This window comes from Mus caroli, unplaced genomic scaffold, assembly GCF_978045245.1.
Source record: "Mus caroli unplaced genomic scaffold, Mus_caroli_1 scaffold_1, whole genome shotgun sequence".
NCBI lineage: Eukaryota > Metazoa > Chordata > Mammalia > Rodentia > Muridae > Mus > Mus caroli.
This window is the reverse complement of record NW_028227256.1, coordinates 55,976,315-56,003,025: the sequence shown is the minus strand read 5'-3', so window position 1 is coordinate 56,003,025 and position 26,711 is coordinate 55,976,315. Positions and strand designations below refer to the sequence as shown.

Sequence of the window (26,711 nt, the reverse complement as noted above, 5' to 3'; positions counted from 1 at the left end):
AGGTTTTGGTAAAACTTTGTCTCTGGGTGTGCTGGGGTCACATCATCTTTTATTGTCACATCTTTACTAAAAATGTAAGGACCAGTCCTTGAGTAGTTCTCCCTACATTTGCTTTGATAACTATAATAGCATAGTGTGCTAGGCTAGGCTTTTAAAAGATAATTCTCATATCTTTTCCTTTTGAAGTGGTAGGCAGCTGACAACGTGTGGGAGTCAGTTCTCTCCTCCTACCTTGTTGGCTTCTGAGAATCAAACCCAGGTCAGCAGACCTGGAGGCAAGCATCTATGCCCATTTAGCCACCCCCTGGATCTTTAACTTTTCTTAGTCATATATATTGTAGGGAGTGATTCTGAGGCTTGGATCTGCATGTGAACGCTGTAGGTCCTGTTCTCCAGTTGGTTCTTGATTGATCAATAAAGATGCTAGCGGCCAGGGGAGGAAGAGGTGGGATTTTCAGGTTCCCCCAGGAGAGAGAGAGAGAGAGAGAGAGAGAGAGAGAGAGACAGAGACAGAGACAGAGACAGAGACAGAGACAGAGGGGGGAGGGGAGTCACTAGCCATGTGAGGTCTCTGGTGGAGTGGCCATTGGCCACTTCCCCAGGCAGGAGATTAGAAATGTAAATGCAGGGTGTTGAGCAAGGAGAAGGTAAGGAGGCAACTAAGCTGAGGGCAGTGTTGAATAAAGAGTAAAGGAAAAGGCACACTAGCTGTAGGAGCCTTAGGAGAGCCCAGCTGCTTAGCCATAAGGTAGGTTAAAAGTGTGAGCTCTGTGTGTGTGTGTGTGTGTGTCCACAGATCCAAGGGAACCATGGAGGTGGCTAGTAGCCCCTGGCCCACCGGGAGCTTAAAGCAGGGTAGAAACTACACACTACAATATATGACTATTAAGGATATAAAGTATTTTTATAATAATGGCCAACATAGTATTTATCATCTTTCTCACACTATTTCTGGCACTTTCAAGTTATTTTTTTTAATCTAAAACTTTAAATATCTCCATATATAATTTTATTTAAATTTCTGAATGTTATTATTACATACCTTTGGCTTTTTAAAACCACATTTTCTTATTTCCTTTTACTTGTTTTTTCTACTAAGTTCCCAGTTTGCCATTACTCTAACTTCTAAGAAATAGTCTTCCAGATATTGCTCAATTGCCCATGGGAGCTATGTATATGTCTCTAAGCTTTAAGACCTTGGGAAACTTCAAGTTTAATATGTTACTATGTATTTTAAAATGATTTATTTGTTTTTATTTTATGTACATAAATGTTTTGATGGCATACATGTCTATCTGAGGGTGTTAGATCTCCTAGAACTGGAGTTACAGACAGTTGTGAGCTGCCATGTTGGTACTGGAAATTGAACCCAGGTCCTCTGGAAGAGCAACCAGTGCTCTTAACTGCTGAGCCATCTCTCCACTCCCATAATTGTATATTTCTACTAGGGTTTAACTTTCAATAAATAATTTTTAAAAACCACACAATAATACTTACTTTATTATAAAAGAGAAGATCTGGCTTAAGATCCCTAATTTTCAGCAAATGGAAGGTCTATAATGATGCGTAGTATGTGGGATGAAGGAGGTTAGCGTTTTGTCTGAGATACTAGGATGAAATTTTTTAAAAAGATTTATTTATTTTATGTATGAGAGTATACTATTGCTCTCCTCAGACACACCAGGAGAGGGCATCAGATCCCATTACAGATGGTTGTGAGCCATCACGTGGTTGCTGGGATTTGAACTGAGGACCTCTGGAAGAACAGTCAGTGCTCTTAACTGCTGAGCCATCTCTCCAGCCCCCTGAGATGAAAATTTTTAAAAGAGGAATGTGAAAAAACTGTCAAGTACCAAGACATATCAATATATGAAAGGCTTGGGGAAAGAACCTAAGAGGGGTATTTGTAGAGGCTTGTTTTTTAGTCAGAAAAAGTCACTTTGTAGGATGTTTTCCAATGAGTGTGAGTGCTTCAAGGAAGATGGGGACACTCAGGAGACTATAAAACGTCTTATGTGTTCTCTGCATACTGGGGAAGCAAAAGACTGCTGTCAGAATTATAACTGAAGTGGTGGTCCAACGGGGCATTGGTGGAGGCATCCCACGCACATTATATAATTCACTACCCCTTGGGAGCCTTAAGTTTTGCTGGCTTTTCTTGTCCTCAGTAGGAAACTGCAGGAGAAATTGCATAGTTACAGAAGTCTAAGGACAGACGTGAAGAGGGGTTTGAATAAAGAAAAAACAAAAGTGACCACAAGGTGATATCTTCCTCCTGAGCCTCTTGGAGATTGATCACTGAGGGCCTGTTGCAAGCTTCTTACATGTCATTTTCATTGATCTATTTTATCCTTAAACCTTGTCAAGCGGAAGAACAGATTATTTTTATTAATAGGGGGAATTTGTTGTAAAAGAGAATAAGAACAAGCATTGCAGCATGTAGGACATAGAGTTAGAGTGGAGTACTGTGGGAAAGCTCCACTAAGGAAGGTCAGAGTCCACCACTGACCAGCTAGCCTCTGGGCTCAGGGTGTAATGCAAGACTCCCTGATTACCAGGGCTTCTCCTTCTCTGACCTTGTCTGGGGAATTCAAAACCCCCACGTACACCTCTATCCGGAGAATGTTAGAGAACTCATTCAGCTAGTACCTGATTCCTCAAATGCTTCCCCATGCTAATGAGGCATTTTGGTACCCTAAGCCCTCAGCCCATGACTTTTGTCCATCCTGGATGTTTCTACCCACCATCTCCCGAAACTTTATAAGCCTTGAGTCACCAGCTGGTCCAGCTGTGTGTTATTCTCTGTAAGTTCTCACAGGGCCCCCGACCCCCAAGCCCCACCCTTTCCCCTCTCTGTTCCCTTTGCCCTGGTGGACCTTATTGGCTGACAATCCATGAGGGTGGGGAGAGCACCAGTGTATTATTAAGTTCTAGAACCCAAACTAATACCTGGGATATAGTAGATACACATATGTTCATTGTTATTGTTAATAGACAGTCAACAAATCACTTTTAGATATTTGGGGGAACTTGTGTTTTCTATACCAGATGCCTTTGAAGTATAACATTGAGGAGTCTATATCTAAACTAGTGGTTCTCAGCCTGTGGTTCCAACCCCTTTGAGGGCCGAACAATCCCTCCATAGGTCTCACCTAAGACCGTCAGAAAACACAGGTATTTAAATTGTGATTCATAACAGTAGCAAAATTATAGTTATGAAATAACAATGAAAATAAATTTATGGTAGGGGGGTCACCACAAAATGAGAAACTGTATTAAAGGGTCGCAGCATTAGGAAGGTTGAGAACATCTGGGCTAAATTAAAGAGGCCACATCAAAGAATCAAATTGAACACAGATTTGTCAAGTTTTCCCCTTTCTTTATCTCCAAAACTTCTACTTTGCCAACGCTGCAGAATGCCATGGGCTTCCTCTCTCTCAAATCTGAGGCAATCTCTTGTAATAAAAATCAGTTTAGGAGGAAGCATTCATCTTACAATGTGAGCAACTTTCTTACTCTCCAAAAGCTGCATCCACTTATTAGTAAAAGAACGACACATCTGGCGATCAGTGAGAGAGGTACAATGAGGTCATCAGAAGTACATCATCCAAACCAAAGCCATGGCTGCTGCTAGGAGGGGCAGACATGCACTTCGAGCTTCACATGTAGCTCAGTATTACCTAAATAACAGCAGGTGTTCTCCTGTCTGATACGATGATTCGTTCTTTCCCACACCATGAGCAATCCATAAAGGTTTGTGATGGGTGGAATGTGACATGGGAGTGCTCACTTTTTTACAGCAGTTCAAAGTTCCTCTCTTGGTTCCAGCATCTTATCTGTTTAGGTGTTCATTTGTTTGTTTTAGTTGGCAATCTCTATCCAAGTATGTATTTCTGAAAGTTTCCATTATCTTCCTTGGTAGATACCACCCGTTCCCCAAAGAGTTATGAACTGGATGGACGTGAGTATCACTACGTGTCAAGGGAAACATTTGAAAGCCTCATGTACGGACACAGGTAGGGTTCAGAAGTCAATTCTTACGTCTGGTTATTTGACAGTAGTCTGTTTTTATGCATTAGCCAAAGCTCTCAGCAATAAGTCCTCATTTCTGAAGAGCTGAGAAAGCCACATATGTTGATTTTCCTAGAGCCAGAGCTTCAAGCTTCAGAGAAATTAAGTCCTTAGTTTTCTAATTTTTTTTCTCATTCATTTTGTTTTGGCAAGATCTACATATCCCTCCCTATTGCAGTTCACAGCTGTATCCTAGTTTGCTATCTACTGCCATGAAAAACACCATGACCAAAAGCAGCTCGGGGAGGAAAGGGTTTATTTGGCATGCACTTCCATGTCACAGGTAACCACTGAGGAAAGTCTGGACAGGAACTCAAGGCCTGAACTTGGAGGCAGAAGCTAAAGGAGAAGCCATGGAGGAGTGTTGCTTACTGGTTTGCTCCTTCTGGCTTGTTCAGCCACCTTTCTTACCCAGGACAACCTGTTCAGAGGTGACACTGCCCACAGTGGGCTGGGCCCTCCAATATCAATCATTGATTTAGAAAACACCCTCACAGACTTGTCTCCAGGTAGTCTGATGGAGGCCATCTCTTAGCTGAAAGTCCCATTCTAGGTAACTCTAGCTTATGTCAAGTTGATAAAAAGCTAATCAGCACAATTCATATAACTGCTGCTGCTGTTTTACTTGTGAAGGTTGTTTCCTTTTCTAGGATGCTGGAGTATGGTGAGTACAAGGGCCACCTGTACGGAACCAGTGTGAACGCTGTACACGCCGTCCTTGATGAAGGCAAGATCTGCGTCATGGATCTAGAGCCTCAGGTGGGTCTGTGGTAACACATTTCCCATCATGCTAAGTCAGAAGTGCATGTAACATTAGCTGTGCTGTGCACATGCCTAAGGCTATAATCGAGACATCTTATTCAGCTATACCTTTAAGACTAAGACCACCTCTCATATCTCAGGACTGGGCCAGGCCATTCCTTGAAGTATAAATGGGCAACATTTTGTTTTAGTTGGAGAGAAAGTCTTACTTTTTATATTCAGAGCCAGAACTTGAGTGTATAGCCATAAAAGAAAGTGTCCCAGTCTTTCCTGCTTTGAATACAGAGTACAAACTTGTCCAGGTAACTTCTTGTGGCAGAAGGTACTGCTGAATGCTCTGTGCTGGCCGAATTGTACTACGTGCTTGAACAATGTGAGGAGAGCAGGGGTGATTCATCCTATTCATGTAGACCCAGTTTGTCCATCCTTGCACTTTCTTCTTTCACTTAAGAATATACTTTGTGTGCTAAAGAAAAGTAGGGGAAAAGCAATTTGCTCTTCCCTGGGTCAGAGCTAGTGGTAAGATGGAAGCAGTGTCCAGGGTGGCATGCTGGCCAGAGGAAAGGGAAGAGAGGGCAAGGTGGACCTTTGTCATATTTAAGACTTATTTCAATATATCAATAGCTACTGAAACCTAGAAAGAGGAAGGGCCAGGATTCTAACTTAATTTTGATTCTAGAACCATAATAATTATTAAAATGTTTGGATTTTACGATTTAGAACTTGGGGGCACATGAGACTATAATCACACTGACTATAGAAAGCTAGGACTAATATTTTTAATTTTTAAGGAATGTATAATGTGTATGTGAATTTGCTGGTGTTGAAGCCAGGGGACGACTTTCAGGAGTCAGTTCTCTTCTACGGTGGGCTTCAGGAGTCGGACTGCCTCATCAGGTCTGCCTGATAACTGCTTCTATAGCTGAGCCATCTTCCTGGCCCACTTCTGTCTTTTAATTGTGCATTTAATTTTTCTATGTAGGATATTCAATTGGCTCGAACCCGTGACCTGAAGCCCTACATTATATTCATTAAGCCACCGAACATGAGCACCATGAGACACTCTCGGAAAGATGCTAAGATCACCACTGACTACTATGTGGACATGAAGTTCAAGGTAAATCATGCCAGAATCATCCTGGTATTGCTTTCAGTTATGGGGAGGTGGAGAGCCATCGGGCAGCTGGGCCGAAGGCCTTTCCCTGTTTTACTCTTTATTTGACCCTCTTCTCAGGAGCACTTCAAGAAAATGGTTTTAAAAAGTAAAAACCACTGTTGTTTCCACAGAATCCTTTGGAAGTTTTAATGATTAGTCTTTATAATTTATCCGTTTTAGCTAGGCATTGGTGGTGCACACCTTCAATCCCAGCACTCTGTAGGCAGAGTCAGGCAGATCAAGACCAGCCTGGTCTACATAGTGAGTCTCAGGTCAGCCAGGGCTACACAGAGAAACTCTGACTTGGAAAACAAACAAAACAAATAAAAAACAAAAACAACCCCCTCCCAAATTATCTTTTTAATTAGATGTCATTTATAGTTATTAAGGTTTAATAAATGCTATTTTTTCTGAGCTTAGCAAATGATCCATAAGCCACAATCTGCAAAGCCAAACAAATATATGCATAAGCCTATTTCTATTTTTGAATTGTTTTTACTTAAATATTTTATAAAATGTTGTACTGAGTATACCTGATCTATAAAATATTTCACAAAAATGTTTATTAATAATGATACAAAAGGAGCAGTCAGCAGTCAGGTGAACTCATTCTAGATGAGGTTTTCCATTTATGAATGGACATGTGTATTTAAATACATTAAATCCACTTTAGAAATAAGCCATAGCATAGGACTCACTAAAGTGTAGAAATCCTAAGTGCATACAGCTTGGCGAATTTTATATGTATGCACCCAAATAATCATCCAGACATTACAGCTGTCTCATGTGTGTGTGTGTGTGTGTGTGTGCGTGCGTGTGTGTGTGTGTGTGTGTGTGCGTGCGTGCGTGTGTGTGAAAAACAAGATCTTCTGTCTGGGCCAGTGAGATGGCTCACTGGTTAAAGGTGTCTGTCACCAAGCCTGATGACATTTGATCCTTAGGACCCACCGAGCAGAGTCCTACAAGTTGTCCTTTGCTTTTTACACACACACACACACACACACACACACACACACACACACACACAGAGTAAACAGATATATACATTTTAAAAATGAGCTACTATAGTAAGTATATAGTTTATTAGTACTGTCAATACTATTATATTGCTGTGAAAAAAAAGTATGACAGCTTCACAAACCTGCATGTCCTTTTGTTTGTTTGTTTGGAGACAGGGTTTCTCTGTATAGCCCTGGCTGTCCTGGAACTCACTCTGTAGACCAGGCTGGTCTCAAACTTAGAAATCTGCCTGCCTCTGCCTCCCAAGTGCTGGGATTAAAGGCCTATGCCACTACTGCCTGGCTAAACTTGCAGTCCTAATCTCCATACTGTTCCAATTTTAGGATGTCCTGTCAAAGCAAGACAAAAATATTTTTATATTACCCCTAAGAGTTTTTCTCTATATATTTTTCAATTACTATGAAACTATGGTTTTCCCGTTTGACCTTTTGACAACTGTGGACATGGACAGTCTATTTCCTAAGTCTTTGGGGCTTTTAAATTTGTGTCCTTGCTAGGCATGGTGGTGCACAACTGAAACCTCAGCACTTGGGAGGGTGAGGCAGAAGGATCACAAATATAAAGCCAGCCTGGTTTATACAGGACTCTGCCTCAGAAATCCAGAATAAGGAGGGAGAACACAGAATATAGAGGATGTGTAATTGACATAATTGTTTTTATAAATACCCTCATGAGTTTGCCAGCAGAACACCTGGTCTTATTGCCTGTGCCATTCATACATATTTTTCAATCACTCCTGAAAGGATGAAGACCTACAAGAGATGGAGGAGTTAGCCCAGAAAATGGAGAGTCAGTTTGGCCAGTTTTTTGATCACGTGATTGTGAATGACAACTTGCAAGATGCATGTGGCCAGCTGTTGTCCGCCATACAGAAGGCTCAGGAAGAACTGCAGTGGGTGCCAGAGGCATGGGTTTCCCCTGACACTGAATCTTAATCTAGTGTCCTGCTTAAAGCTGGAAGCTTCATAGTGTGCCCTAAAGATCCAGAATAACGGCTGCCTCTGAAAACAGTAGTGTTTGACCCATTAGAACTGCGACTATGAAGTGCTTATTGTATGGCTATAAATAGCATCCTATACATATACAGAGCTAAACATATACATCCTATACATATACAATGTATATGTATATGAACATATACATTTGGCTCTCAGGCATTTTCCTGATGTTCCCCATATGAGCTAATGGCAGGGATGTGAACAATGTTGTCACTGAATGTGAGCATTTTATAGATCTCATATGGTGTTTTGTAAGATGTAACTTTCAAAAGCCTCTTCTAAATAAACCAGTCTACTTAATGACAAACTGTATTTTACTTTGTAAAATATTTTCTTATTTCTGTTTTTTACAAAAGTGCATAGTTGACCAACTAAGCTAAGAGCGATTAACAAGCACACATCTATCTAATAAGGAAACCTATGACACTGTTATTTCCAAATCAGCAAAGGGCAGTGGACTAGTCCTGGAGCCTGTATATGAGCTCCAAAACGAGGATGTTGATACACAGTCTTGGTCTGTCTCCCTAGATCCGAAGCTCTCCTGCACCCATGTCTGTTCATCTTCTTTATATCCACACTTCCCTCCATTCTACCTATTTTTAACTGTAACTGTTCCCACTGAAGGAACTATCAGAACTGAACATTCAGATTATACTCCTAGGCCTGCAGGGAATCTAGGAAACTGGGCAGGCCAGTGAAAGCGATCCTCCCTGTTTCAGTCACACAGATCTCCCTCCAGGCAGCACCCTGGCAGGCGGAAACCAGGCGGGGGGCGCCGGCTTCTCCAGGCTCCGCAAAGCCTCCTCCTCCCACAGGTCCCCGGAGGCCGGGCGTCGCGGGAAGCCGGCCTCGGGCTTCGGCGGTTGCGCCTAGGGAGGCCCGCGGGAAAGCATCATGAGGGACGACTCGGGGCCTCCGCTGGAGGAGGACCAAGCGGTGAGCGACGAGGGGCGCCTGGCCCGGAGTGTGGCGAAGTGGAGGTGTCCTAACTAGCAGTGACCACCGCCGAGCCGGGAATCGGAAGACAGCACTGCCCGAGGGGTGCGGCGGGGCCGGATCGGGGCTGTACATCAGGGCGGGCCCCGCAACAGGCGATCAGGCCCACCCAACATCCGGGCGCCCTAGTCAGCGTTGCCATGGCGACGCCTCCGGCCCGCTCTCGGTCAGAGAGGAGGATGTTCCGGTGGGGAGTTTGAATCCGGGCCTGGTCCCGCCGTGCCCACACCCACGCAAACCACGATGACCTCCCTGGAAACTGTGGGTGAACCCCCTCCGCTCCTGGGGATGCCGGCCGACGCTGAGGTTTTCCTAGTTCGAAGGGGTCAGACTGGGTTCGGCTCCGGTAGCCCCAATACCTCCCGCGGGACGGGTGGGGACGCTCCGGGCCCAGCAGCCATGAGGCGCAGCCCGATGACGCTCTGTGCCTGCGCGCCTGGGCAGGAGGGGCGGGGCGGGCCGGACCGGGGCGGGGCGGGCGGCTGCGGTGCCCTGTGCTCGCCGCGGTCCCTGGAGACGTGATGGGGAAGAAGCAGGTGGTTAGCGAGCCTCAGGTACTTTTGAGCTGTTGGGAATTTAGTCTCCTTCTGTTCAGCGGTTCTGCTTTTGAGGGGCTTAGAGTTGCGGTTTCTAGATGGGTGAGATGGTTCATTTTTGCGGGACTTTTGAAATATCAAGAGGACTGGGTCCCACTTTCATAGCATCTTGAGAATAGTAGTGCTTTTGTAGGGCCACCATTCTATTCCAGTTGTCATTTTGACTGCTGGATACCATTAGGACATCGTCAGTGTCCTAATTTTGTAGCATTTTCACGAATTTGTTTGAATGAATACAACCATGGATTGCGAAATGGGACAAGCAAGAGTATCTAAAATGTGAGCCTTTGGAATCAGTGCCTTCTATAAGCAGCATGAAATACCCGAGCTAATAAATTGACGTCTAGGCACTGCTCTTAGTGCTCAATTCTTTTAAAGATGTATTTGTAGCCGGACAGTGGTGGCCCACGCCTTTAATACCAGTACTTGGAAGGCAGAGGCAGGTGGATTATTCGAGGCCAGCCTGGCCTATAGAGTGAGTTCCAGGAAAGCCAGGGCTATACAGAGAAACCCTGTCTCGAAAAACCAAAAAAAATAAAGAAAAGAAAAAAAGAAAGAAAAAAGATGTATTTGTTTTACGAGTGTTTTGCCAATATATGAACCACTTTGTGTGCCTGTTGCTCACAGAAACCAGAAGAGGCTGTCCGTTTTCCTGGAGCTGGAATTACTGGTGCTTTGTGGGTGCTGGGAACTAAACCCAGGTCTGCTGCATGAGCAGTAACTGCTCTTAATGGCTATGCCATATATTTTGAAAAATTTCAGAATGCTTAACTAATGCTTCCTGAGCTCGCAAGCAGGACTTTTCTTACTCAAGTAAGAACAGGGCAAACTACACCAGCCCCAAACACTTCCTGTTCTAAAATATGTTACCTATTTCTATTTAAAGTAACTTTTAAAAAAGCATGCTACTCTGTGGCATAAAACCTTCGTTGGCTTCCTAGTTAATAGAACTAAATCGGTATTCCTTCTGCTAGTCTGCGAGGTCATAGTTAATCTGTCTTCTGTCCTGTGTCACTCACTGTGCTCCAGCCTGGCTTCTGCCTTCTGTCCTGTGTCACTGAGCTCCAGCCTGGCTTCTGCCTTCTGTCCTGTGTCATTGTGCTCCAGCCTGGCTTCTGCCTTCTGTCCTGTGTCACTGGCTTCTGCCTCTGTCCTGTGTCACTGTGCTCCAGCCTGGCTTCTGCCTTCTGTCCTGTGTCACTGTGCTCCAGCCTGGCTTCTGCCTTCTGTCCTGTGTCACTGGCTTCTGCCTGGCTGCTCTTTACCTGGAGCCCTTCATGCCCAGTCTTTCTTGAAAGCCTTAACATGTGCTCCTCATTGCCTGTAAATTTGGCTCCTTTGTCAGGAAGGGCTCAGCTCAGATAACATCAAAGAGGCTTTCCCTAAGTAAAGCGTCACTCTTCATTCCTTATATCTGGTTATTTATTGTATGCAAACACACATGCACATGCATGCATACACATGCATGCACAGACACACACACGAGCATGCATGCATACACATTTATATGGCATGGTCTAGTTTTATCTGAGCATGCAACATTATCTTCCAATACTTAACCACTAATGGAAGGTCTGTAAAGGGAGGTGAGCTCTGTTTGATCCTAATATGAATGCTCACAATAGGCCAGACTGGTTGAAATGGAAGAAGAAAAGAATTTTACATGGGGTGTAGGAATGGCAGAACAGATCCAAACCCAACAGTCCAGGTTACATCACTGCCTCCCAGGTTTCACTGATAATCTTCCAAAGATTTGAAGATAATTGTTGATCCATTTTGTTTGATAACATCTGGACAGTGGGCTTTTAAAGGCGAAGCTTTATGGTGCTTGAGATAAATGAAGATGAGGTTAATCCAGCTTTTATTGATGAGATGTTTGCCTCTCCCCTCCCCTATAGCATCCTCCACGAGCACTCCCACCTGTGCCAAGGTAAAAACAGTTTACAGTCATTTAATTATTGAACTTTAAAAATGTAAAGTAAGTAGAAAAAAATCGAATATAGTATGGTTGAAAACCTACAATACTTCATTAAAAAAAAAAATCCTTCCTGGAATTTTAAAAAGTTTTCCTAAGAAGTGAGTGGCAAAAGTTAAATTCAAATCACGAGACTAATTGTTATGAATAATTATATTATAGAAAGCCGTCAATCTAGCACGATGGAGGAATGGGTCTCTCCTGAGTGTGCTGCTGTCCCGTTTACCAGGATTCTCTGAGGCCCTCCTGTTTGTGGAATATTCCATCAGAGCTTAAGCCGATTATAGCCTGTGACAAAGAAGAGCTCTTAAGCTGCTTAGTCCCTCTAATTAATAGACAGCAGGGAATGTGTATTTGTGCTTTCAAAATATTTTTTAGCAGTGCTATTAAACAATATACTATTTACAAATAATAAGCTAGTTTATAAACTGGCTATCAGTATGTGAAAGCTAGTTTTATTTTTAAAGTTGTAATGATGTAAGTCAATTTTTAGCCAAACAATAAAATAGATATCCAATTAATAGTTTCTTTTCTCTTTTCTTTCTCTCTCTCTTTCCCCTCTTCCCCCCACCCCCTTTCTGATTAAATTTGGCCGGGGTCACGTGAAGTGCTATCCAAGGTGAGTTAGTTTACTGTGGTGTAAACAGTCCTAAATGCATTTGGTGTTCTGAAGTAAGAGTGAAGATGAGTACACTGGCTCTTACGAGCCTACCTGGACTGCCTAGGTCTCAAGGTAGGGACAGTGGCACACACCTGTAGTCCCAGGCCCTTGCAGGCTGAGGGAGGAGAGCTGCTTAAGCCCAGGAGTTGATGGCCAGTGTGGGTAACAGTCAGCCCTTGCCTCAAAATGATGATGATGATGATGATTTTCACAATCTCCCGTGACTGCCATTTGAAAGTTATGTGTGATATACAGTAATGGGTTGCTCTCTGCAGTTGCCTTGACTTGCTAGTAGCTCTGTGACAGACAGTACTTTTTCTCTTCTCCTTCAGTCAGGATAGGCAAGGTTGTGCTACACTAACAACTCCAAATGTTTTATTCACTTAGTATGTTCCTAGTCTGTTGAAAATAATTCAGGGATGGACCAGCAGGATGACTTAGTAGGTGAAGGTACCTGATGCCAAGTGGAAAACCAGAGTTAGAGTCTCAGAACCCACAAGGTAGAAGGAAAGAACTGACTTGGGCAAGTTGTCCTCTGACATCTACATACAAAATGCAGTGTGCACATATCCATGCACACACACCTATACCGACCTCTCTCCCTCCCTCTCCCTCTCTCTCCCTCTCCCTCACTCTCCCTCCCCACCCCCATGCACACTCAAATGTGAGAGCACACACACACACATGCGCTTATGTGCGCACATGCATACGTATATACATAACATAAATGCTAAGTTTTGTTTTCTGAAGAAAAAGCCCAAGTAGGTTAATTGTAAAGTCCCTGTCCCTTGGGCCTCAGTCCAGAGCAGTTGCCTTTTTAATGATGTAGTGAGATTCAGGCTGCTTTGTCATGTGGTTCTGTCATCCTAATAGGAAGTTTCTTCCCTTGACGTGCAGCTGGGGCGTGTGTGACACATATCACTTCTCCAGTCCAAGCACCGGCCGCACTTCACCCTGCTTATAGCTTCTTATGTCAACAAGATAGGGCCCTTCAGTGCTGCAGACAGACACATGCCACATCTATTCAGCCGCCTGGCCGAAACCAATCTAGACCGTAGTACCTCAGTGCCAGGGACTGGAGACTGTGTGGGACCAGGTGGGCATCTCTTGAGTCCACTTTCTAAGTGACAGTTGTAAACACCACTGGGCAGCAGTGTATACTGGCACCACACCGTGGCTGTCTTTGGCCTTGTCAGCCTCTTACCTTTCTTCCCCTCATATGTAAATGTTGGTTGACTCCAGAGAAGAGAGGGAAAAGTCTTCCTTACCAGAAGTTCTGCTCCAGCTGAGTCTCTGCCTTTCTTCTTGTTGCTCTTTGTTTTATAGACGATATTCCACTTAGCCATCCTAAGAAAAAGAAGTCCAGAACAAAAAGCACGCTAGGTAAGATGTCTGCATTATGGGAGATCACAAGTTTTCCCGGGACCTTAAGCATGATCAGCATTACAGATTACAGAGAGACAAGCTTCCAGGGCCACCAAAGCATCGATAAGTCGGGATCAGTGGGGCGAGACCGTGGGTAACCTGAGATTAGCTAGATGCGTCCGTAGAATAAAGTACTGTGCTACCTATGCTTAAATTTACAATATTGTTGGGTTCTTTAGGTCTTTGTCTCTAGATGGCACAAGTGGCTTGAAGCTCTACTTGGTTTTAGACCCTTGAATACAATAATAGCTTTAGAAACCTGAGATTCTTAACTCTCCCATTTTATGTAAGAGCAAGACCCTGAAGACAGAGTTACATCATCCATGTCTTCAAGCTTTAATGGCAAGCAAGCCTGTGAAGCCCTTCTGCCATCCTGATGGCATCCTGGATGGTCTAGTAATAACTCAGACTCAACACCTCTAGAATGCGTAGCCTTCAATAGTCAGGTTTTGTTTGGTTGGGTTTTTTTTTTTAATTTAATTTTTGTTTTTTTTTTATTTTCCTCTTGGGCTTGAGACCTCAGAGTAACCTTCAGTTGATTTCCTAACTTCATTCTACTTAACATCTCTCCCCAGCCTAAGCGGTCTGTGTAGTGGTGATGCTTTGATTTTTGTTGCTGATGTTGTTTTGGTTTTTCTTATACAAAGGAATCATGTTCTATAGGTACTGTCGTGGCTCTTTATAGAGCATTGTAGGTATCTCTAAGTGGCGATTACGTATTATTTAATCTTTAACTTAATATTATTTAATTTACGAAAAGATCTCATTCTAAAGGTGTGCTGCAGTTCTACATACAGTTGTGGGTGGTGTGGCAAAGGTAGAGAGTAGATTGCCAGCAGTGGGAGGGTTTGGACTGTTGGTAATACAGGGCCTGCTAACCTGCCTTCAAGGATGTTTCTCTTATCTTCTGCCTTCATGAAGCATGGGAGTGTCACCTTCTCTAAGTCCCTAACAAAATGGGACAATGTCAGTCACTAATTCAGTGAATGAAAAGAAGTTTATCTTCCGTTTGCATTTCTCAGCCATTTTTTTCCCAGTACTAGGATAACCCCGGCCCCGACATGCTGTGCCAATGATCTTCCACTAACCTCCATCTCCAGCCCAGAGTTGGCCTTCGGAATACCCCTTGTTTTTCAGCATAGTTTTCTTTTTCTTTTTCAAGGAATAGTAGTAGGCAAGAGAAGGTAGTCAAGAATGATTCAGATTTCCTGAAGAGTGTTGAAATTTGGTTAAAAGGTTTCATTAGGGGAGAAGTTGAAACTCCTAAATGACCTGTCACCTCCAGTTAATAATTCATGATGACTTAATCCTGTGCTAACCTACAAGGCTGGTATACTTCTTAGGGCCGGAGGCAAGAGCGCTGTCTGTGATGTCAGTTTTAATTTCTCTGCACCCTTTGAATGCTCTGAATCAATTTCTCCTCCTGTGCATTAAGAGGGTCTTCTTTTTAGCCCCCCCTTTCCTCGGCTTGCCTGTTGCCATGTTTATTTCATTTTCAGCATAGAGCCCGAAGTGAGAGGAGAGGAGCCATCAAGTCAATGTAGAGGCACAACGCAGAACAGAGGGTGCTGATGTACAGAAACCATCGTAGGGATCCTTGACCCATCTCTCTAACTCAGTGGTCGCTGCTCAAGCTGACACGGTTTTCTCCTGTCCTCCGGTAGCTACCACTTCTTCGGAAGGCCATGCTGAGCCCGTTGTTAACAGGAGGGCTGAAGGCAGTGAGCCACCAGCTGCAGAACTCAAGGAGCACCCAGAAGCTCCTGTTCCAAGGAGACAGAAGAAGACAAGACCACCTCCTGGTACGTGAGGAAACAGGGTTTGCCTGTGACAGAGGTACATTTTGAACCTTGTTCCCATAAGTGGGTTCTTGCTTTCATCCTTAAAATACCTACCATTTCAAAGAGACCCTTTTTCAGGTCTCTTTAGTCATGATTTTGTAGTCTGTGAGAGAAGTAAATGGGAGGGGGCGGGGCGCAGGGTTTTGATCATTTGGTCAGGATACGAATTTGAAAATTGAGATGATACCAATTCCTAGATTGTGAAGAATAGCTGTATAAAAATGGCCTAGCCATTTTCAGAACATTCTGGACCCAGCTGAGGGCCATGCATGCCTGGAGTCTCACCACTTTTGAAGCTGAGGTAGAAAGTCCATAAGTTCCATGTCAGTGTGGGCAAAGTACTGAGATGCTGTCTCAGAAAGGCAGAAGACAAAAGAAACGAAACACCAAACCAACAAAAAGCCCAAACCAAAAAAAAAAAAAAAAAAAAAAAACAAGCCTGAAAAGAATCAGACCAAAGGAAGTTTGGGCTCTGGGGAACCTGCTATAGCATTCTAAATGCATACAGCCCTGCCTGGCCCATTTCTCCCTTCTCTTCTGAAGCAGGGTCTTGTGTAACCCACACTCGCCTTGATGTGTCACTGAGGATTGAACGTCTGATCCTCTTCCTTCCCAGCTGCTGCGATTATGGTCACCACACCTTTTTCTTAGCAGTGCTGGGGACTGAACCTTGTGCATGCTAGGCCAGCGCTCTACTAGCTGAGCGACGTCTGTAGCTCTAACTTTCTGGGATTGTAAAGCTCTGGTTCCTGTTTTGTTTTACCCAGAGTGGCTGTTGTGCACTGTTCTGCCTATGTTGTCTTTCTAGGCTGGGCTGCATTTTAGTAATATAGTTTGAAGGGTTGAGGCTGTCTCGGGGAGCTAGTACTTTCAGGTGGGGAGAGTGGCTAATGGTTGGGGGCTCTGTGGACTTGTTTGAACTTAATGGCTACCCTGGGTACAGAAGGGTGAAGGTCATGAGCTGAGATTCCTGCACTCTCAGAAAGCCTGCCTGTCTGATTGCTCTGTGGCTTTGGACAGCGTGGATGACGAACAGTTCCTGTACTCACACAAACCTTTACTGACCTATAAGGGCAGCTCACTGTGCCTTTGCACAAGTGCTCTGACTGGTGACGAACGCCTTCTTCCCTTCTGGGACTCTGTAAGTCTGTGTGACGGATGATGGGTCTCCGACGAGCTTCCCTGTAAGGTCTGCATCTCCTGTGCTGTCATAACTTGCTGCTGGCATACGAGGCACCATTTGACTGTTCTGATGGAGGACTGTTGGGAACTTCGCCTGTTCCACCTGGGTCTGCTCTACTTTTCCTGATTTTGCTTTTGTTCTTTCCCTGTAATAAACTAACTGCACGTGTAATAACACCTGAGTCCCGTCGGTCCTGCCAACATATTGGCAAACCTGGAGGTATTCCAAACCTGGGGATTAGTGTTTGGTTTTGTTTGTTTGAGACAGGGTCTTACTGTGTGGCCCTTGCCGGCCTGGAGTTTATCTATGTAGTTCAGGCTTGTCTCAAATTTACAGAGGTCTGCCTGTCTCTGCCTTCTGAGTACTAATATTAAAAACATGCACCATTGCACCAGCCAACTTTTTCAGCTAAAAAAAATTTACATTTCTATATTTTAAATATATAATTTCAAGTTTTAATGTCAACCACTATAGAAAAAAAATTAAGAAATCTTATCGTAGTGGGCATGTTGGCCCACGCCTTTAGCAGTCAGTTCTCTGAGTTTAAGGTTAACCTGGTCTACATAGCAAGTTCCAGGGAGGCCAAGACTGCACAGTGAGACTCTGTCTCAAACAACAACACTGCCCTTGACAGAAAATAATTGGTCCAATCAAAAGTCTGAAAGTTCTCTCATCTCACAGAAGTTGTGTATTGTTTTTATTTCTGCCTTGTAATCATGTGACACATCTTATTTTCAGAGTTGGAGACTTCCCTCACTGAAAGGCCATCGAGTCCATCTCTACTACGGAACGAAAACGGCATTGATGCGGAGCCTCGTGAGGAGGCAGTGATTCCAAAACCGCGAAGGAAGGCAAAGTAACGGCCCCTTCATCCTCTGAGCTAAGTCCTTGGAGCCAGCGCTGGTGTCCAATCCCAAGTAGTTGCTCCTCACTGGGTCTCAGAGACCACCATGTCTGTGTGTGTCAGGATAGGCAGGGTTACAGAAATGAACCAATGCTAGGAGGGGTTTGAGAAGAATAGAACACTGAAAAGAGGAGAGAAAAGAAAAGAATAGTGTATGGAAATAGCCCAAGGACTCATCTCTAAGAAAGTGTTAGCAAGGAGAATATTTTCATATAAGTTGCAAAACCTGAGATGTTTAAAGATAAGCTACTGTGATTTGTTTCTTTATGTTAATGGATTTGAAATATTTTGAAATAACTTTAACCATTGTGTTTTAATATAGGAAAATAACTATATTATGTAGTTATATACATTATATATGTAATGTAAATAATAACATATATCATATAAATACAACAGCATACTTAAAAATATGCTGGAAGTTACATAGCAGTAATGTTTGTACCTAAAAATGACTACAAAGAATAACCAGTTACATTTAGTAGAATTTTATAACTGGAAGTCAGGAGAAATCCAGCCCAGTCAGTGTCCCTTCTCTCAGTGAGGAAACTGCGGTGCTGTAGTTGCTCCTCACTGGGTCTCAGAGACCACCATGTCTGTGTGTGTCAGGATAGGCAGGGTTACAGAAATGAACCAATGTTAGGAGGGGTTTCAGAAGAATAGAACACTGAAAAGAGAAGGAGAGAAAAGAAAAGAATAGTGTATGGAAATAGCCCAATGACTGCAGGCGCGTGTGCAGCTAATAACAAATCTAACTGAGTAAACAGCATATTTCTTTCACTCCAAGTTCAGGACTCTTTCCGTTATATTCATGGGTAATTTCTTATGTGGCTCTTTAGAAATTCAAGAATGATCTATTGTTTCAACAATTTCCCCTGATTTCAGGAAAACCCAGCCAGCTGAGCCACAGTATGCTAGCGAGCTAGGGGTGGAAGATGAAGACATACTCACAGATGAGCAGGGCACTCTAGAACATCACGCTAGGTACACGGCACCCACCGGAGTTAGCCAGCCTGTTGGCAAAGTGTTTGTGGAAAAAAGCCGTAAGTAATGCCTTGTTTTGGAATACAATTGCCCTAAATACTGTACAGGGATCTCTTTAGCCTGCCAATGATAGTTCTGGTGACCTGAGGGAAGGAAATAAGAAAGTAACATAGAGGGGAATTGACACAAAACTAGTCATTATGCTATTGGTTTTTTCCGAACTGGATTTTATTTGTTTTAAAATAAATTTTTAAATAAATAAGTCCCATTAGTGACTGTGTTCTCTGTGCTCTGTGCTCCCAGGGAGGTTTCAGGCGGCGGACCGTTCCGAGTTGATAAAGACCACAGAAAACATAGATGTGTCAATGGACATGAAGCCATCTTGGACTACCCGAGATGTGGCACTTTCTGTGCACCGAGCTTTCAGGTGGCTGCCTTTTGTTGGTGTTCATTAAGCAGATGTTAATTGTATATCATCATTTAAAACCAAAGAAAAAAGTCTTGGCTGTTCTGTACTTTGTAAACGGTTTGACAATTTAAAATGGTATGTAGATTTAGTTTTGTAGACATTCCACTTGTGCTTCTCATAATATGTTAAATTGTATTATATTTGAGGAGATTTTAAAAAATACCTTAGCCTTTTATTTTAGTGGCTAATATATAATTAAACTTTTTTTCCTTCTTATCTTTGAGTACTTTTCATAATTTATTTATTTACTTTACATACCAATCACAGCACCCCTTCCTCCTGCCTGCCTAGTCCCGCCCATCCGTCCCTCTCCTGACCACCTGCTCCCTCTCTCTCAGAGAAGAAGTTCCCACCCCCATTTCCCACCCCACCCTGGGACATGGAGTCCCAGAAAGACTAAGCACCTCCATTCCCCCAGTAATTAAACTCTTCTGTGCAGGATGGTCGGTCTGTTCTCTCATGGCTTCTTGGCTGGCTGTGCTGTGTGGAATACTGTTGTGATCTACGTTCTGGCAGGAGATCAGCTGTCTAACGTCTCCAACCTTCTGCAGCAGTACAAGCCCTTGGCTTATCCCTTCCAGAGCCTTCTTTACTTGCTTTTGGCTCTAAGTACAGTTTCAGCATTTGACAGGTAAGGCTGTTGTGAATGTGGGGCCTTCTAACCTTCCTTTAGGAAGAAATAGTGAGCAATATATGTCACTATGACTTTTCAAGGGAGAATGATTGTTTTTTAACCAGTCTTTGGATTAGCATGGCCTTATCTTCATTTCAATGTATCCATAGAGATCTCATTTCCAAATAAAGTCACCTTCATAAGGACTAAGGTTAGACCATCACCACTTATTTTGGGAAACACATAGGTCAACCCATTTTAAAAAATATCGGCAGGACTGGAGAGATGGGTAAAGATGCCTGCTCTCATGCCTGCTGTCCTCAGTTTGCTACTACCTAGGACCCATATTGTGGTAGGAGACAACCAACTCCTACCTCCACATGTGCACCAAAGCTCATAGCTCAAGGTGTGTGTGTGTGTGTGTGTGTGTGTGTGTGTGTGTGTGTGTGTGTGTGTGTGTTTGGTGGTAGGTAGACTAGAGAAGGGAACACCACCGAAGTACATTGTGTTACAGCTGCACAGTGACAAAGCTTTCATCTCATTCTAGGACTGACTTTGCTAAAATATCAGTAGCAATCCGGAACTTTTTGGCCCTGGAACCAACAGCTTTAGCTTCTTTTTGTGAGTAATAGTTATTGTGATAACTATGTTATAATTGAGGAGCAATTCTGTCACTTTGAATCAAGAAAAATATAGTATAGAAGGTTTATATTATTTCTTCATATAAACCATTAGATCAGTGAGTTTGTAATTTAAATTGTGGTAGGAGTAATTTTTTTAGAACTATTCTTTTGGTTTTGTTTTTGAGGTAGGACCTGTTACGTAGCTCAGGCTGGCCTTGAACTGCGTGTGGTTGAGAATAGCCTTGAACTTCTCATTCTGTTTGCTCGCCTTTAAATGCTGGGATTTGTAATCACCCACTGCCGTGCCTGGCTTGCAAGTGTTTCTTATTTGAAGATCATCCAAATGACTTCCAGAAGTTGAATGTGTGTGTGAGATCCTGGGTTTAATGTCCTGCACCAAAAGTAATGAGTAAAGTTAAATTTGCTGGCCTTCATTACTTATTTAGCTTCTGTGTTTTCCACTTGGTAGACACAGCTGGCGTGGCGTTTTAGTAATGAATACCATTTTATATATTTCTGGCATTCTACAGTACATTTTTTGTAGGTTACAAGATTCTATTGAAGCGAGTTTGAGGACCTTGAACAAGTAATTTAAATTCTTAAAATCCTTTAAGGCTCTTTCTTGCCAGTTCCAGTGATAAAATTGTGCACCATATCCACGCCTACATAACAAAAAGCTGTGCTAGTGGCGTTAAATGAATTTCTTTTGTATAATCACTCACCAAAGTGTGGCTTATTTTGGTCTTAAAATTCAATATAAACAGCAGTCAAATTTATTAGTAATTTCACTTCTTCCCCCTCAGTGTATTTTACTGCTCTAATACTCTCTCTGAGTCAGCAAATGACAAGTGACAGAATCCACCTTTACGAACCTTCTGTCAATGGAAGCCTCTGGTAAGAATCCACAGTAATATGCTAACAGCAGCAATGGGGCAGGAGGGCAATGATACCTTCCCACATTTTCATCTGTAGATCATAACAAGGCTATGTTTCTGTTTATAATAAACCACGAGAAGAAAACACCTGTTCTGTTGGTTAATGGATAATGACCTTTTTATATTTTTACTTTTGTTTTTCTTGACATGTAGTTTCAAGTAGCCAAACCTCCTTATGTAGGTGAGGCTGGCTTTGAACTCCTGATCATACTGCCTGTCCCACCTAAGTGCTGTGATTACAGGCATGAGCACTATACCCAACTTATACCTGGATTGTTAAACAACTATCTTCTTTTTAAAAATATGCCAGTGGATTGGAGGGGCTCTGTGCCTTTACCCCATGCAGAGAGCTTAATACCACAGAATGATGGTGGAGAGGGTGGCTGGAATGCAGCCCAAGAACTGAGCAAGTGGTGCTAGGAAGACAGTGTGGGAGAAGCAGCATTCACAGATGAGTAGCCAACTGATGGGTTGACCAGATGGCTGAAAGTCCAGTTTAACTGTATGACAGTCTCTTTGGAGAGAGTGAATAGGTGTGGGCTAAGAGAGAAAGGAGATTGTCAGTTGAACAGTGCCATGATATTGTAAGGGAAATTGTTGGGACTCTTGAGGGGAACATTTAACTTGCATTACACTGCTGTACAGAGATCTTTTTAGAGCTTACGTGGGCTTTGAACTCTGCAGATGTGTGCTTGGTTTCTTCTGTTGCTTGTTTTAGGAAGATCACACTTTATCACACTTGGTATTTCTCTAGGAGAGGACTACTTTTTAAAAGTAGATAAAATAGTTGCATTTGGACTTGGGGGCAAAAATGAAGGCATTTCTAGTGAGCATTTCTCATCTCCAGGGCAGCAGAAGCTGAGGAACCGATTCTCGTGCCATGGATCATAGTGAATCTGGTGGTGGCTCTCCTGGTTGGATTATCCTGGCTCTTTTTGTCTTACAGACCAGACATGGATCTTAGTGAAGGTATTAAACTAAAAAAGATAGAAGTATTGTGCAATTTCTCTCATGATCAGTCTTACAATAATACCTCAATAAATACATTTAAAATAAACTACTAGAAGTTCAATGAAAATAAGGTCTCAGAAGAAATAGGGAGGACTTAAGAGAGTCAGAGCCTGGAAACATTTCCTGAAGGTCCTTAGGCTTCCGGAAGGCATACCTTCCAGGAACGTTGAGGGTTTGCTAAAACCCTGCACTCATCATGCTAGGTCTTCACTATGTGTGTGTATGTATATATCATATATATAAGAGTAAACAATTTAATCAAACTATGTAAAGTTAATCTTGACAGATATACTACAAAACAAATAATTCACTGTAATAATAAATGTTCTCAACACATTACTTGGTGATAAGGAGCTAGGAATTTCCCTGCATCCCAAACCACTGAGGCTGTGGAGAATTGCCGCCTAATAATACTCACGTTCCTATTTTAAGCCTGAGGTATTATTGCTAATTTTCCACGGAACAACCTCGATGTCTAACTGCTTTACTGAATGTTCCCTCAAGTGCTGGGCTTAATTTGCTCCATTTACTTCACGCAACATTAAATAACTACTGTCAACTACATTTTAAGATGCAGGATGAGAGCACTTTGCATACTGGCCTTATTCATCTTATCTACATGCAAGTGGTGGAGAGACACCCAGGTATATGCTGTGTCCTCTGAATGTTCGTATTATAGCCGAGGAAAGTCAGAAGCAGGAAACATCAGTCTTCAAAGTGGCGCTGACTTCACATAAGGAAAAAAAGCCTTTGCTTCGGAGGCTGAAGTTTTATTAACGTGGACAGCAAAACAAAAGTGTAATCTGTGGCTAGTCAGAAGATACACTTTCAAGTCCACTCATATTCAGGACATCTCTGAAGCTCATTTTGACCAGATCTTTTACTTTATGTGCTAATAAGATACAAAGAGACCTGAAGATCTAGAGTGGCTTGCCTTCCAACAACAGAGGAGAGGTAGCTAGGTTTAGATGAACATCAGAAAGGCAATTGAATAGAAAACACTAGCATCCAATTATTTAAAACGTCATCAGCATAGCCTCTGTCACACTCAGAGAAGCAAGCGAGTCTCATCTAACACTGACACAGACTCTTACAGTGTTTTCTTATTTTACCTTTAATGTGCCCAGTGCCCAGTGAGTCTCTAGTCCCTAGACACAGGGTCCTTTTAGAACACTCCTGTTAGCAGACCAGCTAGCTCATCTGCAGATGCTCCAGGGACACTTGGTATTTTGCTGTACACTGTACTTCCGTGATAGGGCTTCCACGCTGTCACCTGTTCACTTGTGAGCGCTGTGGTTACACCATCTCCACCCTCCCTCTCTCCTTCTAACTCCTCCACATCCTGTCTTCCAAATTCATGGCCTTTTCTCCTATAATTTTTGTTCCATTTATAGATGTATATATGTGGGTATGTACATAAACATACAGCCTACTGAGCCCATTTGGTGCTCTCCATAGGTACATGTGTACCGTATTATACCAAACCAGAATGCCATTTCTTTGTGTATTTCGTTCAGGATTGTACTTTTTTCAGTGCAAGTCTCATGTTGTTCCACTCAGTATCCTGTGCTTTCGTCAGTTTGCTGTATTGTGGACTTTGGGCCTGGGTAGCTGGTCAGCTGGGAAAGTACTTGTTATGCAAACACTAGGAGCTGAGTTTAGATCCCCAATGGCTGTGTAAAAGCCAGGCACCATGTTGTACACCTGCAGTCTCAGCACAGGGAAGGAAGAGACTAGAATCCCCAAGCTCATGGCCAGCTAGCCTGGCCAAGTTGACGAGCTCCAGGCTCAGTGAGAGACCCCCCCATCTCAAAAATAATGTGGAAGGTGATAGATGGCTGACATCAATCTCTAGCATCTATGTGTGTGCACACATTCATATGAGCATGTATATTCGACATACCTACTCACACACAAAAATGTCACACATTGTGTGTTTTGCTGTTTTTTTCTCTTGAGGTATGGTTTTTGGACATTCAAAGAATTTTTTAATCTAATGGTTTATATCAGAGGACTTTTATTGTTTGTATTCTCAAGGTTTAATTTTTTATATTTATTAGCATTTTAATAATACATTGTATTTCTATGTGAAATAATAGTTTAATTATGAAAATGTCAACCTACAGCACTCTGTGTTGTTGCTGGGACTGACACTATTCCTGGCTGGCGTGTGGAGGGTTCTGGTTCAACTGCAATGCGCATGATACATAGTAAAAATTCCAGAAAACTGATGTCTTTTAAGGTTGGTCATTTTAAAAGTGAAGACAAAATGGGGATAAGCCCTAGCTTATTGGGCCTTTTGGGGATGAAATGGGGTAGCAGAGTGGAGGGCACTGGGAGGCACTGGTGTTGGTTCTGAATCCTTCCCTCTCCCCTGCGTCTTGAATCACCTGATCACCATAGAATTAAATCTCTTGGCTCTTTTAATGATCCTAGGTGACTTAATTTTCTTGGTAAGATATGTTAATGTTGTCTTTATTTTGTGTATTTTATTTTTAAGAGGTTTATAATAAATTTAATGCTTGAAATTTTAAAATTATGAAGCATGTCCACTTGCTACTAGCTTAGCTTTTAGGTTAAAAACTCCCTGAATAATTCATACTTGTATATGAGTTCTATGCCTAAATGCTTTCCAGCAGCTGCAAAGTTATTCTGAGGACCTGAGAATATTCTAAGTATGATATGTTTATTCTCTTCTCCAGAGTTAATGTTCTTTTCTGATGTGGACCAGTACCCTGAGAAAGGAACCAAGGCATCTCCATAGCACCTGCTCCTTCCCGGCAGTGACTGACGTCTGCGCTCCCCACTCCTGCTTTTAAGTGTATTTTTATAAGATACGTGTATTTACAATTGAGCTTTTGTTACATAATGCTGAAATGCTACTGGAGATTATGAAAAATGTTTAAATTATATCTGGTCTTTATACCAAACTAACATCTTTATTATTATCACCTTAGTGATACAGGAGATAATGAGCTAAAAAAATAAAAATAAAATAAGAAAAGCAGGTGATATGTTTGTTTCCTGTTCTCTCAAATTTGCTAAATTTATAATTATTATCTAAAAAGCACCAATGTAGAAAAGCCTTAACTTCAGTGTTATAAAATATACATCAAGTTTAAATGTAAATTTAGAAAATGGGGAAGATGGGAAAATGTTTTCATTTTATATTTTTGATGTCTTATTGAACATACTGAAGTATATAATTTGTGTTTTCTGTATCTTGCTAGTGTTGTGTATCATGTAATAATTATGTCGTCATTTGAATTGAAAGATGCTTTATAGCTAATAAAACAGAAATACATCTCTTTGACAAGCTTTATTAACTGAAGATTTTTTCCTTTTTAAAATCTGCGCCAGTTATTTTCCTCTCTGGTCCTATAGGAACCTCATCAGAGTCCTATAGGGAGCGTTAGGAGAATGTGTCACAGCTCCTATAATCTAGGATGTGGAAGGCGGAAGTAGGGGATCAGGAACTCAGTGCCACCCTCAGCAAGTTTGAGTCCAACCTGAGCGACTTGAGGGCCCATTTCAGAAACCAAAAGCAGCAGCCATAAACTCAGACATAGCCAAAGAAAGCCGGACCATGAGCCTGCTCAGACTTGATTTTGGACTCATCTCTGGAGAGTCTCTGTGCTGACTTTTACAGTTGATATGATAGATTTCAAACCTGGGGTTTTAGTCTAGAAGGCAAGGGCTCTTCCACTGAGCCACCTCCTTAGTCCTTCTGATTCTGCTAGTTTGCTGAGGAAGGGGGTTGGGCTGTAGTCCAGACTGGCTTTAAACTCCTGATCCTCCTTCCTCCGCCTCGTGAAGGCTGAGATTGAGGGGTTCTTCTCGTGAGTCACAGGAAACGTGAGTGGACGGTCACCTTTATTTGCACACTCTCTGTCAGATAACTCTAGGTTTCTGGGAAATTCCACTCTTGGGCTGGGTTCTGCATGGACAAAAGCTGTCTTAACACATTTCAAATGGTTCTTCAGCTGGTGTCTGTGAGCCCCAACAGCTTAAGTCAGTGAGAAGACCTGCTAGAAGAGAAGGTGACTCAAAGGCTGTTGGACACATCCCTGAAACTACTGGGCCTCCCCGATTAGCACACAACTGAATGATGTATAGAAAGATTGACCATTTGGTAATTGAGGTGGCTGTTCTTGAGGATTGGTCTATGCCAGCAGCATGCTAGACATATCCTTTACGATCTGTCAAGCCAGCGTCGCTGAATGGGTATTCACTTGTGTTGTAGAATTGTAACTACATGCACTTCTGGTGTTCCTGCCAGTGTGAGTCCTTACTGATTAGCAGTGATCCCCATGTCGGCAGCAGCTGGGAGTGTACTTCATCGTCTGCTTTGCAGCAACTGCAGAGATGTTGAGCTGAGGTCTGTCATATCTGAATATGTCATCAAGGAGAAGTAGGGAAAGGTGCTGTCAGGGTGGGGGTGTTGCTGGCTGAGTCATGGCCCCTCTCATTCCTGGAGTCCATGAGCAT

The 26,711-nt window shown here is 42.7% G+C and overlaps 2 protein-coding genes across 5 annotated transcripts in view; both read left to right on the top strand.

Annotated features, from left to right (window-relative positions):
* Mpp4 (MAGUK p55 scaffold protein 4) overlaps positions 1-7,944 on the top strand; it is a 37,825-nt gene extending 29,881 nt beyond the window's left edge. The window contains exons 18-21 of the mRNA XM_021164816.2: positions 3,923-4,016; positions 4,722-4,830; positions 5,816-5,950; positions 7,753-7,944. Of these exons, the coding sequence (XP_021020475.1) occupies positions 3,923-4,016; positions 4,722-4,830; positions 5,816-5,950; positions 7,753-7,944 (530 nt within the window). The remainder of the gene's footprint in view (positions 1-3,922; positions 4,017-4,721; positions 4,831-5,815; positions 5,951-7,752) is intronic.
* An 866-nt stretch (positions 7,945-8,810) lies between these two features.
* Tmem237 (transmembrane protein 237) lies at positions 8,811-25,539 on the top strand. 4 transcript variants are annotated; one of them, XM_085837624.1, is made up of 13 exons: positions 8,811-8,943; positions 11,498-11,529; positions 12,183-12,193; positions 13,562-13,618; positions 15,325-15,462; positions 17,423-17,540; positions 18,474-18,631; positions 18,876-18,999; positions 19,481-19,672; positions 20,202-20,275; positions 21,081-21,171; positions 22,060-22,181; positions 24,926-25,539. In XM_085837624.1, exons 1-13 carry the CDS (start codon positions 8,902-8,904, stop codon positions 24,985-24,987), a joined length of 1,221 nt encoding a protein of 406 aa, XP_085693750.1. In that variant the 5' UTR covers positions 8,811-8,901; the 3' UTR covers positions 24,988-25,539. The 4 variants fall into 4 exon arrangements, with proteins under 4 accessions (XP_085693750.1, XP_085693753.1, XP_029338692.1 ...); XM_085837627.1 differs by lacking the exon at positions 8,811-8,943 and adding an exon at positions 9,153-9,264; XM_029482832.2 differs by lacking the exon at positions 8,811-8,943 and adding an exon at positions 9,165-9,309.
* The last annotated feature ends 1,172 nt before the right edge of the window (positions 25,540-26,711 follow it).